The sequence below is a fragment of the Colletotrichum costaricense genome (assembly GCF_030867565.1).
Source record: "Colletotrichum costaricense strain IMI 309622 chromosome Unknown Scaffold_36.1, whole genome shotgun sequence".
In the NCBI taxonomy this organism is placed as follows: domain Eukaryota; kingdom Fungi; phylum Ascomycota; class Sordariomycetes; order Glomerellales; family Glomerellaceae; genus Colletotrichum; species Colletotrichum costaricense.
Genome location: NW_026848265.1, coordinates 141,461 through 160,311, shown reverse-complemented (window position 1 = coordinate 160,311; position 18,851 = coordinate 141,461). Strand labels below are relative to the sequence as shown.

The 18,851-nt window shown below is 50.9% G+C and overlaps 6 protein-coding genes across 6 annotated transcripts; 4 read left to right on the top strand and 2 right to left on the bottom strand.

The window, feature by feature from the left end:
• Window positions 1–650: 650 nt before the first annotated feature.
• Window positions 651–998, top strand: CCOS01_16981 (uncharacterized protein; the record flags this gene model as incomplete). The annotated part of the gene is made up of 1 exon (XM_060465115.1): window positions 651–998. The coding sequence occupies one exon, from the start codon at window positions 651–653 to the stop codon at window positions 996–998; it is 348 nt and encodes a 115-aa protein (XP_060304382.1).
• Window positions 999–2,909: 1,911 nt separating this feature from the next.
• CCOS01_16980 (uncharacterized protein) lies at window positions 2,910–4,076 on the top strand (the record flags this gene model as incomplete). Its single annotated transcript, XM_060465114.1, has 4 exons — window positions 2,910–3,076; window positions 3,140–3,423; window positions 3,878–3,983; window positions 4,046–4,076. 4 exons carry the CDS (start codon window positions 2,910–2,912, stop codon window positions 4,074–4,076), a joined length of 588 nt encoding a protein of 195 aa, XP_060304381.1.
• Window positions 4,077–6,366: 2,290 nt separating this feature from the next.
• CCOS01_16979 (uncharacterized protein) lies at window positions 6,367–7,378 on the top strand (the record flags this gene model as incomplete). The annotated part of the gene is made up of 2 exons (XM_060465113.1): window positions 6,367–6,485; window positions 7,033–7,378. The coding sequence occupies 2 exons, from the start codon at window positions 6,367–6,369 to the stop codon at window positions 7,376–7,378; spliced, it is 465 nt and encodes a 154-aa protein (XP_060304380.1).
• Window positions 7,379–8,268: 890 nt separating this feature from the next.
• CCOS01_16978 (fungal specific transcription factor) lies at window positions 8,269–10,976 on the bottom strand (the record flags this gene model as incomplete). Its single annotated transcript, XM_060465112.1, has 4 exons — window positions 8,269–8,658; window positions 8,859–9,038; window positions 9,240–9,522; window positions 9,925–10,976. The coding sequence occupies 4 exons, from the start codon at window positions 10,974–10,976 to the stop codon at window positions 8,269–8,271; spliced, it is 1,905 nt and encodes a 634-aa protein (XP_060304379.1).
• Window positions 10,977–12,546: 1,570 nt separating this feature from the next.
• On the bottom strand, window positions 12,547–14,247 carry CCOS01_16977 (uncharacterized protein; the record flags this gene model as incomplete). Its single annotated transcript, XM_060465111.1, has 2 exons — window positions 12,547–13,382; window positions 13,443–14,247. Coding segments are annotated over 2 exons (1,641 nt in total), but the record flags the coding sequence as incomplete, so codon positions are not given.
• Window positions 14,248–18,410: 4,163 nt separating this feature from the next.
• On the top strand, window positions 18,411–18,701 carry CCOS01_16976 (uncharacterized protein; the record flags this gene model as incomplete). The annotated part of the gene is made up of 1 exon (XM_060465110.1): window positions 18,411–18,701. One exon carries the CDS (start codon window positions 18,411–18,413, stop codon window positions 18,699–18,701), a length of 291 nt encoding a protein of 96 aa, XP_060304377.1.
• Between the last annotated feature and the right edge of the window lie 150 nt (window positions 18,702–18,851).

Here is an 18,851-nt window from a genome sequence, read left to right as displayed (position 1 = left end):
CGCTCGCCGTTCACAATGCAGTTGTTTTTTCAAAGCTCAAATTGGAGGTTAAAAGCCAGAAACTGATTTCGATGGCAGCCGTACTGTCTTCACTCGAGAGAGGAAGCATAACGGCGGGGGATTCAGAGGTTTGCCCAAGACAAACTTCTGCACAGACGTACTGTACATACAGTAACGTCCTGACAATGGTCCACACTGGTCAGTACCCCACTCAGAGTAGTCGCCGACAGCCGGAAACACACCGGCGAATTCGCCCAATTGAAGCGAATTGCCCTGAGCGCAAGTGCCAGACTTTCGCACCTTGTCCTTCGCCCGTTTCTTCCAGATGCCAACCCCATTTCTGGCTGATACGCCGGCGGTCGTTGTTGCTTTCTTGCAGTACAGCCTTCTTGTGGGGACCTGGGCCGACAGGTCTGCCAAGACTTTCGTAGGGCCTCTGCGGGACGGCACCGCAGCAGCGCTCCCGTACACGGCTTCAAGCCAGAAAGAATAAACGTTCACGTCCATCGACATCCACATCTTCACCAGGCTTGGCCAGATGAGCTTCTCAAGCACCAATCACCCCGACAGGAAGGCTCATGGTGGTACAGGATCTTGCGGTTTTCTACAGTTTTGATCATAAGTCACTTCCTCTCTCGCAAACATTCTCAATGTTTGAAGAGCCGAAAGTTGCTGTGAAGGGCCTCCGCAAACCTCTGGTAGTGGCTGTAGCGGTTGGTTTGCAAACCAAAATGTGGGGTCGGGATGGTGTACGACAGTGCGAGGGGCAGCGTGTAATCAAGAGCTACTCCAAAGCATCCATAACTAACTTTCACACCAGTCACTCTCGCACTTCTGATCGTGGTCGCATGTACACAGTCAGAACGACTATGGGCCCGGCCTGTGTGGGTCAAGTCCAAAAAGATGAAGTACGTTGCCAAGAGGAAGCAACATATGATCAATACCATAGACAAGGCGAGATGTCCAATCTGTTCAAGGTGGTCCAGGCGACGACATAATGCGTAGGAAACCGGAGTGGCATGTCGCTGCTATACGCCGGACACCCACCGTCAGCTTGTTGTAGTACAGCACAAATGCTCAGTGATCGCATGAATGAGCCAGAAACTGAGTGAAAGGTTAAAAGGAAGCATTATTGTGTTTATTCTCAAGCAAGGTTCAAGCAAGCAACATCGATTGCACTCCATCAAGAACACTTGCTCCTTCACTAAGGGTATTCAGGATCTGGGCTCATCGTCGATGCAAGAAGTACATGCTTGAAACAGAGGGCTGAGATTTGGGAAATATTTTCAAGTAAGACGTCTACAAAACAGCCGTAGTTTGTCGACTGGTCCAAGGATCACTCAGACTTGAACCGTCTACACAGAACCAGTGTTACTACAACGTCGCGTTGGTTGCTCTTTATGAATGCACTTTCTCGCAATCCCTTTTCTTCTGCCATGAGCTGTCTTCGAGAGTCTTCCGTTTGTTGCTGTATCACCTGGTCCGCTCGTAAAGAATCATTCCAAGCAAAATCTACTTTTTCTTGAGAGTAGTTCCGTAGATAGTACAACTAGCTTGGAGGTCGGGTTGTTGTCTAGACAAGCAAACACTCGTACACATCCCGTGAGCAACAATGATTTCAGTAACCTAATTAGGAACCTGAATGCCATATTGGACGCTGGAGGCATTAATTCTCAAGAGTCGCAGGAACACTGAACCAGGACAGGCAAACAACTTCCTGACAAAAATTACTATGCAATATCGCACTGCCATCGCAGAATAATACCCGAGAAAGCTGTCTGGTCTATAGAAAATACAATAATCCCCATCGCCATTCATATCGGGTGCAGGACGAACCTCCACCTCTTTGAGCCTCGCAGGGACAAGGAAATACTGGAATGTCACCTCAATAATCCTGAATGGAGCGGGAAAGCAAATGAACTGAATACACACAAAACCGCAGGGCAAGCTTAAGAGAAACGCTGAGTACCGATACAGCCGTGCACGTGGAACTTTCCCCCTTTCCCCAATGATTCGCATTCTCATCCAAGTTATTCCCCCACGAGGCTGCACCATCCTTGATCAAGGGTACACATGTTTAGTCGTGATATGCTCTCCTTTTTCATTCTGAAACACTGTGGTGTAATGAGGATAGGAATCCTTCTGGCTGGGATGCTCGGTTTCGCTACAGTTTATATCAATATCTGACGTGCACATGCAAAAAAAGAAAGAAAGAAAAAACAAGACCAAGACTCACGTCATGATAGCAGTTGTGGCACCAGCAGGCACGTTTGCCGTTTCCATCGCTTTACTGAACTTCTCTTGCACGTCCGCTGCAAGGCTGTATCGTGTCCAGGTGTCAGTTCGGGTTGCGTACTTGACAGTGATGGATCGACCGCCATTTATAACGGTTTTGATTGTTGAACTACTGATAACCTTGTTGACCATCTTGAAAACTGGAAATAATTGAAAGCTGAATGATGAAAAGAGACTGAATGGTTCCAAATAGTCGTATTTGTGAGTGGAAAACACTGCCATTAAATACGTGAGCTGCATCAAGAATGCGGGTAAGAATGCGAGTGAAGAGAGGTGGTGAAGAGAAGTGGTGAAGAGAAGTGGTGAAGAGAAGTGGTGAAGAGAAGTGGTGAAGAGAAGTGGTGAAGAGAAGTGGTGAAGAGAAGTGGTGAAGAGAAGTGGTGAAGAGAAATGATGATCATGATTGGCGGGCACGACAGCCAACGAACAGGGGCTGGCCGATGCGAAAGGCCGTGTTTGGGCCCCATTAATCCAGGGAGGGTGAAGCGATCGACCACTACGGACGGGTTAATATATATCCGAAACCCAGCTGATATAAGAAAGTGTCATTTGAAATACGGCTTTACCAAGATTACACCGCCTTCTTCCTGTCATTCAACTCAAACTGTACCTCAATGTTTCTTCAGCAATTCAGCGGCTGCGCACGCTTCAATCGTTTCGCCAACGGTCAAAACATCAGGATGATGTCCACTGTAATCGGGGGTTCTGGTCGCTCGTACGTTATGAGACAGGTGCTATCGTACGGTGGTCACGACCAAATTCCAATCATCTTCAAAGCCGAGTACGTCGTGAATTGATGCCTTTGTGTCATGATTCAAAAGTCCCACTGATGCAGTTTACATAGGTCCCAACACGAGTCTTTCATCGTCAAACGTGTACCCAGGACTTTCTACGATCTGTCTCTCCGTCTTGCTGCCGAGTTTGCAAGCTCCCGTCGGCTTCGAATGCATATTGACTGCAACCTGGAAGAAGGTGTCCTTATCTATCCGTATTATCGAAGCACCCTACTTTCATTGATTCAGGATGACGACAGCGAGGATAGCTTGCCCATAACGGAGCGCAAGAAGATTTTACGAGGCACAGGAGAAGCAATACAGGAGCTTCATACAAAAGGTTGGATTCACTGCGGTATGGGCTTTACAACCTCGATGCCAAGACGTGACGCGTTGAATTAACGGTTTTAACAGATGTGAAGCCTGATAATGTACTAGTCAACTGGACTTGCAACGCTCAGGGGGTCAAATCCGTTATTGATGTGGCCCTTGGCGATTTTGATATTGCTTATAAATTGCAAGGCGAACTGCAACGTCAGACACCTCATGCAATAGGCAACGCAATGTGGCGGAGTCCAGAAGGACAGACGGGCATATCGAGCAAGGCATCAGACGTTTTCTCATTTGGACTAGTGGTGAGTAAGCTGCAGCCAAGGCTTCAGAGTGGTTCTTGCTAAGGTTTGTACAGTGTTTATACGTCCTTGGGGCTGGTGATTTATTACTCATTAAGGACTACCGAGAAGTCACAAAGAGTGGCCACACTGCAGAGCAGGAGATACTAACGCGACACTTTTCCTTCTTCGGACCAGCTCCCAAAGAGTTGTTCGAGCAGATTAGCGATGAACACTGGCGTCACGCCCTGGCGGGAGCTTCAGCGATAGCCGAGAACGAGGTGAAGCAACAACCTGGCTTAAGGTCTGTGCATTGGACTGCGGAGCTTGGCCACGAGGCACAGGACATGCTATCTGGAATGACAGATCTGAATCCAACGAGCAGAGTACCGATTGAAAAAGTTGTAAAGCACCGATGGCTGCAGGAAACTACATAGTAGCTGTTTAGGATGGCTGCGAGAGCGGCATCGAGTAGTCGAGTAGCCATGACCCGTATCCAGAATCTGCGTTCGTGCTCATCTCGCCTTCGAAATTAATCTCGTGATCAAAGTCATTCAAACTGCACCATCCATCGCTGCATGTCCATGGGTCGTGGATGCTTCGCACATTTCGACCAATTGTCAAAGGCTGGTCAGAGGTTGACTGTGAGGTATATGTAACTTCATGTTTTGGCAGATTTGAAAACACACCCTGGTTGTTGTCAGACTGGGGACTCGCAGTAAGGCCCGCCTGCCCTGCGTTGTCGATGGAAACTCCCGATATGTGAATGAAGCTACCCACATCGAAACTTTCCAGTGAAGTCATCTGTTGGTGATGAGTCTTTTTGCGCTGGCCGTGGTGTCTTTCATTTAACGCTGCCGTCAAATGCTCTCTACACTCTGCCTTCATCTTCTCGAAGACGTTGAGTCGATCTCGTTTGTCTGTACTGACTGGGTGACGTGTACTGTATTTCGTTTTGCAGAATTTTTCCCAATGTGCAGAAAGTGCTCCTAGGTCTCCCTTCGATTTGAGGCAGAACGGACATCGAAGGTCTACTACCTCATGATCTGGAAAATCTATTTGTCACGTACATTAGCCATCGTCAAACATCAGGTCGAATAAACTCACGGGTGAAGAAATGACGCAGCAGGTTGGCTTTAGACGAGTACTTTTTCCTATGTCCGCAATTTGGATATGGGCAGATGTAATCCAACTCACCCCTCGGCCCCTGATTGGTGAGATCTCTATCATATGAAATTGATGGTTGGCGTTTCCTCTTGTTCGATAGTCTCGAGGCTGTGAAAGTCTGTTCCACGAGATGGGATGATTCAATGTGCTCTACAAGAGTTCCTGGATCGGCGCATGGCGCAAGACAACTAGGACAATGCCAATTTGCCATTTGTTCGTGTGGAAATGCGTGTTGTAAGTCGTGGCACTGTCAAGTTCACGGACCTTCCAGTTGGGCAACGTGAATTAGTTATAGCAGCAAGAATTGTGGGGGGGGGGGGGAGGAAAGGGTGGAAATTGCAGAGAATGTGCCAGTGCTTGTTCTTTGTTGGTTCCAAAGGCAACTCGCCCTGGTACGAGATTCTGCAGCAACCTTGCTGTCATCACCCTTGAGTTAGGGGCGCGGTGAGCCGCGCGGTTAGCTGGATCAAGGAGCGGCTTTGGAAGTGCTAAAGGAGACGAGACGAGCAGCAGGTCCTGTCAAAGAACAGCGCCGTTGGAATGCCTAATGCAGCAAAGCCTGTTATACTGTACACAGTACCAACGGAAGGCGGACCATCGAGAATTTCGTGAAGGAGAGACATTGTTGGATGGTACAAGTCTCGGTGGAGCGACAATCCTTCCTACATCAATGCAGTGACCGTGAACACCGCCGCACCCATCGCGTTCAGGAGCTCGTTTCAGTGAGCGGCTGACAACACCCGTGCAAAGCGTTCACGCATGTGCACTTGGTACTTGCAGCGGTTGTTAGACGGCTGGATGCCATTCTGGATCTCTATTCTGCACTGGGATGAACCTTCCGCGCAAATTCTGGTCTAAGGTCTCTTTTACCAGGAGACGCTCCACATCCCGGACATGGATGTGTACGTCGGGTGCCCCGCGATTGGACCAAGTAAGCTGGGAACAGCATGGAAAATAACTTGGAAGAGACGCCGCTCATTTCTTACCTATACAGTGGTGGTCTTGCTCTCGTCGTCCGTCGGTAAAGGGCGAGGCTCGAAATGGCACCCTGCAGACCTTGGCACGACGCGACAAGCCCGACGCGGCTCGTCTGCAGCCCACCCAGTCTAGGACGTGGCCTGCGCTGGCGCGGTTCCGACATAGTTGGCAGGGATAGCTCATCAGATGGAGAGGGGTGGGTGTGAGCGTAGAGCGGTGCCGAAGAGAAGAACACCCGCATCTACTGCGGTACAAAAGGATACATGGCAGGAATCACGGCCATGGGCACTTGAGCGAGGTAGAAAGGTCGGATGCAACAGACTAGGGGCGAGTCTGGGGTGTGAGGCAGCGGAGCCCTTACGCTATGTTGCAGTGCTAGCGAAGAGATGTACCCTCGGCCGCACCAGCGAGCCAAAGCCTGCAGCCATATGCGGTCTTTCTTTGGAAATTTTGGAAAGGCGACAGGTTTAAGGCTCATCGTAGCCGCACAGCAGATCAGACATGGGTAGATACCCTCCGTGTCATCTCTCGAACTCCGGCCAATGCAGATCATCCAAGGCTGGCTCCACCATACTGGCACTCCTGCCCCAGCTATCGATTGGTCCCGGTCTAGCCGCCATGGCATCACACTGCAGATGTTGGCATACTCACGTAGAGTGTGGTGGGCGTTTCCAAGGGACACACTTGCAGAGCGAGACAGGCTAGAGAGTGCAGTCCAGACCCATCCGAACCGGAAGGGGGGGTTGGGGGGTAGCGAATGCTTCTGCGCGTCTTTCAAACGAACTTCCCCCAGATGAAATGTAACCTTGCCGGGCGGCCTGAGAACAACCAGAAGTGGTGCTAATCAAACGCTGGCCATCGGATCTATCGTGAAGTCAACAATTCCATAATTTCGCCTTCACCGGGCAGCAGCAGCACACCGCCTTGGCGGGCTCAGTGCCACGGCTGACCCACCCATCGACTTTGGTTACCGGACATTCGACGCCACCGCTTGTGTAAATTCCTTTCTCAATCACCGTTCTGCATGCTGTCCTGCAGTGCCATCGTCAGTTGTACCCACGCTATCTTGGACAGTTTTAGCAGTTGAGTAGAAGGTCTCCACGAGCACGGCTACCCGTCGATTTGGTCCGAATTTGCAAGAGCAAACAATGTGTCAGTCCTCCGTACCCGCAAGCGACGCTGCTCACTTTACTAACGCGGTCTTCAAGGCAACCACCGATCAAAAAGAAAACACCTCTGCTGCGGGACAAGGTGCTGCAAGCTAATGGGCATGGCATCACTGTCAAAGCCCACGGAGGAAAGAGTCACGTGGAAGTCTTGGCTAAGGGAAGAGACCTCCAGAAGGTCACTATGAACCTCCATACATGTTGTGCCCTGGAGTCTGACCAGTTCACTCAATCCAATGGCTCTGCCTTTCTCTCAACAATGAGGCCCGCATTTGGCGATCACGATGAAAACGGCTCCAGCAATGCCGAGGCTTCGACTACCGATGCCGCCGATGTGCTGGTCCTGTCCGGCTCGACCTTCAACCCTGTATCCAACCCGAAGCACTGACATGGTGAATCTTCATCTCTCCGCAGAAGTCCTCGGACGAGAATCTTAAAGAAGGAGAATCCCATCGCTGTTGTTTCCACCCAACGGCGCCAAAGCCTCGTGTCGCAGGCTGTAGCCGCGCGCCTAGGATGGGTAGGTCCTGCGAGCGGCGGATATGGCCACACGCTCGCAGCTCCTACAAAGCAGCCGCCCTCCAGTTTTTCACTTGCTATGCGACCATTTCCGCGCCGAATCCCCGACAGAACACCTGATCCACTTGACCGACAAGTTCAAGCCGAGCTACGCGATGCTACAAGGTGCAGCACTCACACATGTCCGGATACGGTGATGCAAGTTTGAGAACGTATCCGTGCCAAATTTCAGGCCCGACGAGCTATTGAGTTTGGTCGTCAAGACTGTGCGCGTGGATGTAGACGGCCAAATATGTGCCATCTCTACGGCCAATGGTGACGCGGTGGTTGCATACTTCAGAGAACAGAGAAGGCTACCCAAGTTTGAGCTCGATGTTGGCCATCCTTGGAACAATGCAACGCCGCCGCAGGCTTAGTACCAGTACTCCTGAGCGGGTTCAGAGATACGATGTTTTGACTTGGTTTTTGGAAAGAACGGCCATCTTCCCCTTTGTCGGTTCATTAGCACATTCATGTACCTTCATTGAATCTTTATATTGAAATACATGTTGATAAAAGTGCTGTGTTCAGGTAGCTTAGTCATCTCCTAGCTGAATGGTATTTCCGTCAATATTGCTTCTAATTATTCAAAACAAATCTTCGTCGACGTAAAGCCGTGGAAGACTTTATTGGGCCTTCATCGCGTCTTATATTACGATCACTGATTCAATCACTACAATCAGACGTTCCCCAGGCGATATATCCCCACCGAGCCCTTGTCTAGGCGCAAAACGTCGCTGGTGTCTGACTGATGCTCGACTTGCAACAGTTGTATGGCATCGCCTCGTTCACTCGTTCCTCCCCAGTGTCGGGCGCGTAAAACATACCTCCCGCGGCAAACTTCTGTAAGTCCCCAAACATGATGCCAAGTCGTTGACCCTGGTTCTGGTGCACATGGGATTCAAAATCGACAGTCTCGGCAATGAGATCAAACATGGCGACCTTGCCTGGCGGGAACCCCGGCGTTGGCGGGAAGTTTTGTGATGGTGGCTGGTGAGAAATGCCTCCTGCTGGGGGGGATAGGGCGGCGTTGATGACGGTAAACGATGACGCCTGACAGGGACTCCTTCGACGTGTGCTCCGACGAGACCCTGGTGAGATGATACTCATCTATGTTGCGTGGCGCAATCGGAGGCCATGTTTTGGTAAGGCGCAACTTTGGTCAATGCCTGGAAAGCGATGCTGGTGTTTCCCATCTGCATGTTCTCATGGCTTCCGAATTCCATTGGCCTTCAACCTCCACTCTCTCAGTCCGTTGCCACCTCCACCCAGTCGAATTGTCAGAGAACCGACTCCGCTCTTCCTCGAACCTCGATTGTATAATCGGAGTAGACCTTGGTGAGATACTGATCAATGTATTTGAGATACGTGACGTAGTTAGAGGCCATGCTTTGGTAAGGTGCAGCCTTGGTCAATGCTTGGAAAGCAATGCTGGTGTTCCCCGTCTGCGTGTTCTCAGACATGGTTCCCGAATTCCGTTCTTCGATCTCCTGTTTGCCAGCCATGTGATTTTGGGTGTCCATGTGAGGCTAGTGCCGTGCATGTATTCCCACAAACGCTGCTTGCCAAATCGCGAATATGACCAGTGACAAATGTGGAAGTTTGTCTCTGCATGTCGAGATGAGGTCGATGATTTCCCTTCCAGCTTTGAAACCCTGCTCTGCGCTTCGTTCCCAAAAGTGGTCGGGAACAGTTTCGCGGTCAAATACAGGCGCATCCAGGGGGCCGACCGGCTCAGAACATTTGATGGCGATGAACGGGATGTATTCGCGATGCAGCATGATTTTACATAGGGCACCCAGCATGTGAAGCGATACATATATGCTACTCTCGTGTTTCCAAAAGTTCGAGCTGGACCAGGTGAACTCTTCCGGAAGGTGTGCGTAAAAGGCGTCTACCTTTTTGATCAGTTGATAGAAAGTCGACGCTTGGTCCCACGGCGGAAGGGATTCCGTATGGCGGCCGCCCGCGAAACTGTACTTTGTAATATCGCCTCAGAAATCTACTAGTTGCACGAGTCGACTCAACACGCTATCATCGATTGGTGACTCCATACCATGTCCCACCTGCCGCAAAAATCCGGTGTAGACGACACGGCCAAGGTCGAAGGCGTGTTCAGTGCATGGCAGCTGGATTTGAAGATCGTCGGACCGAACCATAGAAACCCGATCTGATCCGCAGGATAGGAGACGATCCAGTATCAAGCAACTGAACATGGTACGACGCCTGACCTCCTGATCTTTCCAAAGGTCGGAGGGTGGTTGGGCAGATTTACTTGACCGAGGGGACAAGGGCAGAGTTCTCTTGCCGCCCAAAGGCTTGTCTCCAAACCCCAATCTCAAGCCTTGAGCCATCTGTATGGCAACGCCAACATACATCCATGCAGCCAAGCCGCCATTCGGCTGACTCCATTTGTGCAAGCCGAGCATGAGGAAAGCTTGAACGCGGACGACAGTAGCTGATGTCAGAGCTGATTCTAGTTCTCCCAGTGCCTTTGTCAGAGCGTTTGAGAAGTACTCTGAGGCCATTGGCGGCTCCGACTTGAATAGAGTACTGCGAGATTTGGGGTCCGCGATCTTGTCATGTGTGAGATGTGCCGCATATTTGATCAAGTCGGGATGTAATCTTGCAGTGAGAGTCAAAATGCCCAGCAGGATAAGATTCGATTCGGTCGACGGCTTCTTGCTCTCCTTGTTGTGATAGACGCTCTTGAGAGTTGGGAGATGCAAAAACGGGAGTTCGGTAGCGAAGTGCAGCTTAAAAATGTCGAAGAGTTGATGCCATAACTCGACGGTAAGATAGGTTGCCGAAAGGACTTCCTGAGCAAGTGCAGCAACAGTACGTCCATCAGAGGACGTTGCATCTTCGAGCTTCTTCACTCGCTTCCGGACATGCCTGACTTCCACTACCTGCCTTGGCACAGTCGGCGGCTTTGATCGTTTCGCCGGAAGAGGCTTTGGATCAGGAAACTCGCAATTATGTCCTGCCTTGATGCATGTGTCGCAAGGTGATCCGGTGTTGTCGTTGTCGCATTTGGTTTTGGATTTCCTGCATCTCAAACAAGCTATGCTAGATCTCATCGGCGGCTGCATAGCTCTAGAGGGTCTTTTAGCACTTGAGCCTCTCGCCGAGGTCGCCTTCGAGTCATCGCCGTCGGGCACGATGGAACCCTGAGGTATGGCTATTTCCGGAGCTTGCTTGCTTGCCGGCTTTGCTACGGCGAGAGTTGTAGAGGTATTCTCCTGTCGGGTTAAGGGTTTGTAACATCTTCCCTTTGGCGTGGCCTGAGTAGGGAGCGCTGTGAGTGCGTCATCGGAGTCCGAGGCAGGAGACAGCAAAGACTTGATGCATAGTTGAGAAGAAATTGTGACGGTTGGGTCTGCTATGGACCCGTGGAGCCAGCAAGGGGAGCAAGCGACGGGGCGCATGAATGATAGAGAGGGTAAGATGCGCAGAGCTGGAGGGTGATGGCCACTATCTGTCGAGGTAAAGGAATACACGTTAAGTTTCTAAGCGTGACTAAAATTGCCAGATAGCCAAAGGGCTCATAGTTGAACAAACGACTTCTTTTTACTTTCTGGAGATGAAGAGCACAAGCTCTAGCGATAGTCGTTGGCGCCGAGAAGTCGAGGTCGATCATTTATGTGGGGATGAAGAGAGTTGACCTGCTGGAAATTTCTAAGGGCAAAACGAGAAAACCAAGGATGTGGAATCTAAAAGTCAAACGAGGTGGAGTGTGGCTATCTTAAACAACAGCAATTATTCTAACGCTCACGTGCCCGCGACACAGGCTGGGGAGGGTGGAAACTTGGTTTGTTATTAACCACTGTGCCGTCGGCCTCCGGATTGAGTGTATGCCCATCTTTAATGGCTATCGCTGCTTGCTCACCCTTCTTTGCCTGTTCTCCCTCGTTTTTAGCCAGGGGTCCTGTGGAATGTTTTGGCTCTCAGTGGACATGATTGATGATGTGGTTTCAGGAAGGTAAAGCTGTTGTGAGCGAGGATGTCTCCACGGCCCAACACACATCTAGCCGGCCTCTTCCGCTTCTCAGCTACTGAAACCCCCTGGTATCGGCTTTTTTTTTTTTTTTAGTCTGGGATCAGGATGTTCTTATGACTTTCCCGACGCCTTCGTCCAGGGTGCTGGATGATATACCTTCCCCTTTCACATTCTCCTACGATTTCCGACATGAACACGCAGTCAAAACCACCTATCCTCGCCAATAGTGGAGCAAATGAAAGCTTTGAGGGACCGTTTAGGCTTTGTCATCGTGGTTCTAGCCTAAGGAGGCGCCGTCCTTTACTTCGACGAGTTGGCCGAGGAGAAACACTGGCTTGGGCCTAAAGATCACAATTACGGTGGTCAACAAGTCTAAATGAGTAATAATGCATGTATCACCAAGGAGCATCAAGTTCTATATAATGGCAATCTAACGCTATATCAATTCCCCGTCCAAGACGTATTACATTAGAAGTAGACACTGTCAGATCGGCTTTGACACACGAGGTAATCGTATCAATTTTCCACAATAAACCGTGATAGTGATTGAATGAGCCAGGAAGGAAAGAATATAGAAAAAAATGGAAAATGAATCGAAAGACAAACTCTTACTCTAATGCAATCAGTTTGTTTTCTATCTTTCCGAAATGGCCGCCCTCTCCCTCTGTAGATATCAGCTCATACAACAGGTATGCCTGAATGGTTCACTGACACCGGAAGAGGGTCGAATGACGGTGAGCGTCAGGCTTGACGCTCTAACTTTATCCACATATAACTGTCCCAACAATCCCATATCCTCGTCTTGAAACGCCCGTTTGACACAGCTCACGTCTTCATCGACTTTAGTAGGTGCATCAATCATGTGACCCTCCATGACGGCACTTTACCTGCAGATTCGTATCGCCTCGTCAAATTTCCACATGTCTATTTGAGATTGGGCACCAGGGTAGCCCTTAACAGCGGAGTTACGGTGGAGTTATAGATGCTCCTGCGCAGTGTTATGAATCAGGCATGCCAGGTTCAACGTTGAGCCGCCAAAGATAATCAGTGTACTTCGTCACAGCTATTGAAGTCCGATGCTGAGGTGTGCTTTGTAAGGCCACCAGAATCTGTAGCATGGCTAGAGCCTGAAGTTTCTCCAGGTAGGGGTGACTGTCCTTCGAGGTATTTGCGCCAGCGTCGCAACTCTGTTGTTTGCTCACCAAGTCAGCTGAGGGCACCAGATCACGAGCTAGCTCGGACCCAAGGAAATTTGTTAGGTCGCGCACGTGATGTGGTTGGATAAGGGCAGAGTAGTGGGCACCCAAGCAGCACATGCCCACCAACAAGCCAGTGTAGGCATCCACGATACAGAACGCGGATGTATGGAGAATAGGCCATCTGACACTGACTTCAGTGTACTTTTCCAGTAGGGTGCGAACATTCCCAGCGGAGAAGTACTGGTTGAAGCTGGTGCGTTCGTTGGTTATCGGGGAATCTGCAGAATAGAGGAAGCTGAGGATCCGGTCGGAAAGGAGTGCAAAAGGATCTTCGATCGATTGCGGCACGTTCCAAGTCGAAAAGAAAAGGGAATCGCGGTGGTCCAAGGGGCCAGAGGGTCCACTTGAACACTGGACGCCAGTAGTAGGGACCGGGTCGGGTGCGATCAGTGTCTGTACGGGACGTCCAAGAGAAGATTGAGTATGATTCTCACGGGCCTGTTGCGATCCAGCCTGGCAGATCCGAGTCCGATCAAGGCTTGATAGCTGGTCTGAGTTGGGCTCGCCGTTCGAGAACATCTTGTCTTTACGCGAAGTCATGTTGTCACGCCGTTCATACAAGTGGCCGCCCGTGTCTAGAGATCAACTTTGTCAGCAAGGCAATAAGATGCGCGGCTTAGCGAGTCATTACTCACGGTGTACAAGGTGACTCTTCTGGCGCTTCGCTTGCGAGTAGGTTTTGTCGTAGTGAGGGTCAGGGATCTTGCCGTTAGCTTTGACTGGTATCACAGTGCTCTTGGTGTTGCCAGTGCCAGCAGGAGTAGCGGTAGGTCCGCCAGAAGCGCCGGTGAGAGCTCCACGGCGACTAGAAGAGCCGATGACATGTTTAGTCTGATCGACATCATCCATACCACCGGACATGACACAGCCAGTGCCGCGGGGAGAGGTCATCCCAGACCGAGGCCTGGCAATATTAGCGGGCATAGAATGCAGAACAGAAGAAACATGTCTAGACGCCGGGGCAGGCGCGATGGGCTGAAGGTGAGAAGTGCCCATCGTGGTCAGGGGCAGCATGGACTGAGTGTCGTACGTCTGGAGCAGGGGAGGGCGCTCGCCTATGTGCTGGTAAGGATTGTAAGGCGGCTGCTGCTGATGCTGGAACGGCATCATGTCGGTCTGGGAATCCGGCGTGCTGGGAATCGCGGAAGTGCTAGGAGTGTGGGGGTTACTGCGGTTCATCGGGTCTATGGCGGCGAGGGTTTGCGGCTGCAGAGGCGGCAGAGTCTGGTGAGGCAGCAGACGTTTGGTTTGCTGAGGTTGACAAGGTATGATGGCGGGACGCGACGGGTAAGAGACAGAGTTCGTGTCTATACCATCGGTAAGGTACTGAGGAGCGTCCATGCTGTCCGCAGTAGGCCTGTCGGATTTTTGTCGAGACAAAGCCCCGCAGCACAGCTTGCTTGCTGCGAGATCAAGACGCGTTCTTACGTCTGTACGGGATCGTTGGGAGTGTCGTGTATTACCGAGCGACGAAAATAGTCACGTCGTTGGTCCAGTTGAAGATGTCGCTGCCAGGTGGAAAGCAAGATATGCTCCAGGTATCTGGTGAAGCCCAGTTGGAAACTTATTCAGGATAAGCTTTTTGTCAGACGAAGAGCGGATATTCTGTGATGATGAAATAAGGCTACAATTAATCCCGTGAGAAGTTCTTCCAGGGAGGACTGGGAAAAGAACTTATATGGACGGATGCTTCTTGGTTCCACAATTCTCTTCGCGGTTTTCTTCGCGCAGAAAACAAGACTGCCAAGTGTCTGATAAGGGGGATTATGAAGCGTGTGCTTGAGAAAGGAAACCTCGACCTTGCTAGGGTGGTGACGGAGATAAATGGTGAAGGAATTATCGAGCGATGGCCAATCCAGCACTAGCCCGAGAACCAGGTCTCGGTCCGTACAGTCTGCCCGGTAGTGGATCTGCTCTTCTGGCGTTCAATGGGGGCACAGAGGTGTCTACGGACAGCACAGGCCGACAAGACAAGGATGACAAAGTGGTTTCCGGATTGGTGACCGGAACAAAAAACTGATGCTCCCATCACCGACGAAAAGCGTAGATGTTTCATCGGGCGTATTGTTGGATGGAGTCTAAGGCGGGCTGCTCGCACTGCTCAGCGGATGGCGGAGAACGGCGTACCGGCGCAGGGGACGACGAGTACCTGACTGTGACGACCAGCCACCTTGGTTCGTCGCCATACGACGCTAGCGGGAGACAAACTCGAAGCATCCCTGCACAGATGGGCGTTGGCGCGAATGATGGTGGTGGTAACGCCGTGCAAACACCCACCCCCTTGGCCTTCTTTCCAGGGCAGGGACACTAACACGACTGGTGTCGGCGTATCACTCCAACTATCTGACAAGGGCCTAGTATGAAGTACGAATGGCCTTCCAGACAACGCTACTTCCTATAGCGCGCGGATCATTGGCCATGGCGACGACACATCAAATTGGCGAGCGCGCTGAGGTGACAAGCACGATGAGCAAGACTCGGGGTTGATGGCAACGGCCAGCTGGGCATGACAGCCATGCAGATAAGAGGTGTTGCCCGTTCTCTTGTCTTCCTGGGTTCCGATGGAACCCCGCCGACGCACGATCATCAGCCCTTCGGCCAGTTGGTCATCTGCCAAGGTCTGACAACCAGCGAGGCGCGGATGCTTCTGCGGGGCTGCTGCTCCCAAGCGGTAGAGCTGGCACTGCCTTGCGCAACATGTGCCTTTAGGTGCGATGCGTGGAATCACTGCAGACGATCGCCCTGTTCATGAATCCACCTATGTCCGAGTGACCGCGCCACTGCTTAGATGCGCGATGGCCTAGCAGAGTTCTTGGCTGTCCCGAATACCTGCCCAGTCCGCGATTCTTGCTCCTCGTCGTGGTTCATCCAAAGGACTGCAGCTATGTTCGTAGCCATTCTGGCTTTGTGCGTTGCGATTACGACCCTTGTGTGGGCTCTGCTCGGGATCATTGCTACGAGGGTCAAATGCGTGAGCGCAACTGAGGTACTTCCATCTGCAAACCTGTCTGGACACAGACTCAAGACAGACCATGCTGACCTGCTCTCAGAGTACATTGGCTGTTCGCGCTACCTGCATGGTCATATTTGGAGGCGTGGTGCTGGCGTCGTCAATGCGTTCGGCGACTTGGTGTCCCTCCTACCAGCCATTGATCCGCTTGTTCACCCTCGCTGGCGGTGCGCTCGTTCCACGCCTCCTTTCGCGATGTTCAAGACCACTTAGAACATCAAGGCTTGATGCGAAGGATGACCACTTCGATCCTGTCCTCGCTGTCTCCTACGCACTGTGCGCTACTGTAGCAGTGGTGGCCGGCATCTCGAACATTTCTGATATGTCCATGGTATGCGCTCCTTTATCTTCTCAAAACGTGCGCTAAGAGGAAGGCCAGGCTGTGCTTTTCAGCGCCGAGATCGTATTTTTGGTGATATTGCAGGGTATCCCGGCTGCGTCATATTTGACAAAGGCATGTCTGTTAGCCAAGACAGCAGTCAATCAAATCAGTCAAGCCCCGGGCTGGATACCCATATTCACGCATACTGGTCCGCCTGATCCCAGATCAAGGTCTGTCTTCAAGCCTGCTTGCTGTCTCAGCCATGTCGTCGTAGGCGGCAACGAAAACGCATTCCATGTTATGAATCATGCTCGTACACGAATAGGTCTCAGACTGTTTCTGCAGAACTCATCCAGCAGTCCTTTCTTCACTTTCAGCGGCTAGGAAACCTGGTGTCCGTGGTATATAGCGATGCGGACGGCTCCCGGTCTGCTCTCCAACAACTGTGTAGGAGGGTGCCGCGGCCGTCCGCACCCTATAAACTGAGGTTTGCAGCTATTTCGCCCAGAAAGAAGAACATTTGGCGTCCTCTAGCCACGCAGAAAATCTCGACATCGCGAGTCGGGCGGTAAATTGACCGTTCGCGGGATCTAACCTCCAAAGCACGACCAATTATTGTCAGGGGTGGTAATCCAGAACCATTTCTGAGAGAAGCTCAACCGATCCGTATATAGCCTTTCCACCGTACATTTGGTCCATCTTGGGCTTCTTCCCTGTGACCTCTTTGGAATGTCCGTTGAAGATTCTTTTGAGAGCTGATAGACTAAGCCCCTGTCGGGAGAAAGTCTCTTCGTTGAAGATCGAAGCAGTGTAGATGTCCCTAGCCCCCGATTTATGGTCATCAAGTCGGCCATGATGGGTTGCACCGTCATGTCCCAAGGTGTTGGCCGAGACAACGGCCTGGATGGAAAAATCAGAGGCAACACCCCCGACTTTTCCCAAATCCCCTTTGATCATGTTGAACTCCTTGTCTTGCAGCTTCGACAGATCCCCAACACGATGCTCGCCGGAATTCACAGACGTCCGACCAACAGCAGGACGATACGCAATCGAAGTCCAATCTCAATGCCGATCAGAATACGGCATCTTCGCATTTATCCTCTGATTTTGTTCTAGAGCGAAAACGTGTAGCGTTTGACGAGACGAAGCGCAGTCCCGCCACACCACCTCCCAAGAATGCGGCGCCTGAGAGAAAATGGCATTCAGATAAGGGGCTACAGCTAACGAAGCCAACTCCCACGTACCGTCCGAGGGGGTCCGTATCCCGCCGCAAGTTTGAGTTCCGTCCTGCCGAGTTTAACAATGCCAAGGTAATGGTTAGACAACTTGATACTCGTCCCGTCAGTCAAGAACGATTAGTAGCAATAGGAAGGGCATTTACGCCGGGCTTATCCTAACTGAGAACTAATGCATTAAAGCGGATAATGCTTAGGAATTAAATAACGAAACGAACTTTAAGCTTACTTACGAATAGTAGCAGCCCTTAATAGGTCTATATTAGACGCTATTACAAGAACACCAATTTCCTCCTTACCTCTTAGTACCCCTCAGCCAGCGAAGCCTTGTAACGGCTTGCTAGCAAATACTCTCTACCGGAGCGTATATAGAGGTATATATTTTATAACTTCTTAGAGCTACTGCACTATCGTCTACCCGCTTCGCTTGAATATATACCAGCATTCATCTATTAGGCGTACTCTATAGTAGCTCTCTTACATAATACTATGCCGGCTTTTAAGCACATCTAGATTAAATAAATCGGTAATATAGTAATAAACTGGCGAAGTACCTGCTCTGTAATAGAGATTCTACGCTAACGGCTGCGTGTGATGGCCATTGCCTCAAGGCCCGCGAAGTATAGACATCCGTTTCATGGCATTAATCCTCAATAGCTAGCGGTAAGGCTTAAACTAAAGGCCGGCTGTATCATTATCTTGCCATTCTAGCCCGTCTAGACGCTTTGCAGCAACTATGCTATTACAAAAGGTCTCTTTGTATCCAGACCCCATTCTAGTCTGCGCGGGAATTGATCATGACTCTATTTAACTAACGCCTAGATGGCACTCCTACGTAGAAATAAGGAATCGACGCCACGTTTATTCGTGCCTACGGTATTCTGTACCCACGCCGAAAACTATTAATCCTCGTAGTAGTGTTGCTATTTGCCTTGCTGCCTTGCCACTTCTTCCTCCTTTTCGCTAGACTAGTAGTCTTCTTTGTAAGACCATGTCGAATATTCCGCCCCTAGATAGCGATCCAGTCAACGCAAACATGCAGCCTGCGCATGGCACGCTTGTCCAGGACGGGCGATCTCCCGACGACCAAGAGTACCAGCGAGGTGATCCGGTGGCCATCGTCGAGAATGGCACAGAAGAGGATCTTACCGATGCGATTCATATTCTCAAATTCCGCACTAAGCAGCGTATGCTCGTGCCTTTACATGTGTGTTTGACCCTCCACCACCGCCGCCACCAGAAGAAGCTCTCTCTGCTGACTTGCATGGGGCATTCCGGATCCAGAGGCAATAACGTTTCATGCTCGCACTACCAGCGATATCCATGAGAAATCTTCTCAAACACTCTATTTCTTGGTGACCGTCGTTTCCAAGCAGCGCCTTTCTTGACATGAGCTGGAGGGTGAGATAAGTGACTAGCACCAGTTGGATTACTTCGGCGAATGGAGCGCTTCTGGGAGCGACGCTTGAGAGTGTTC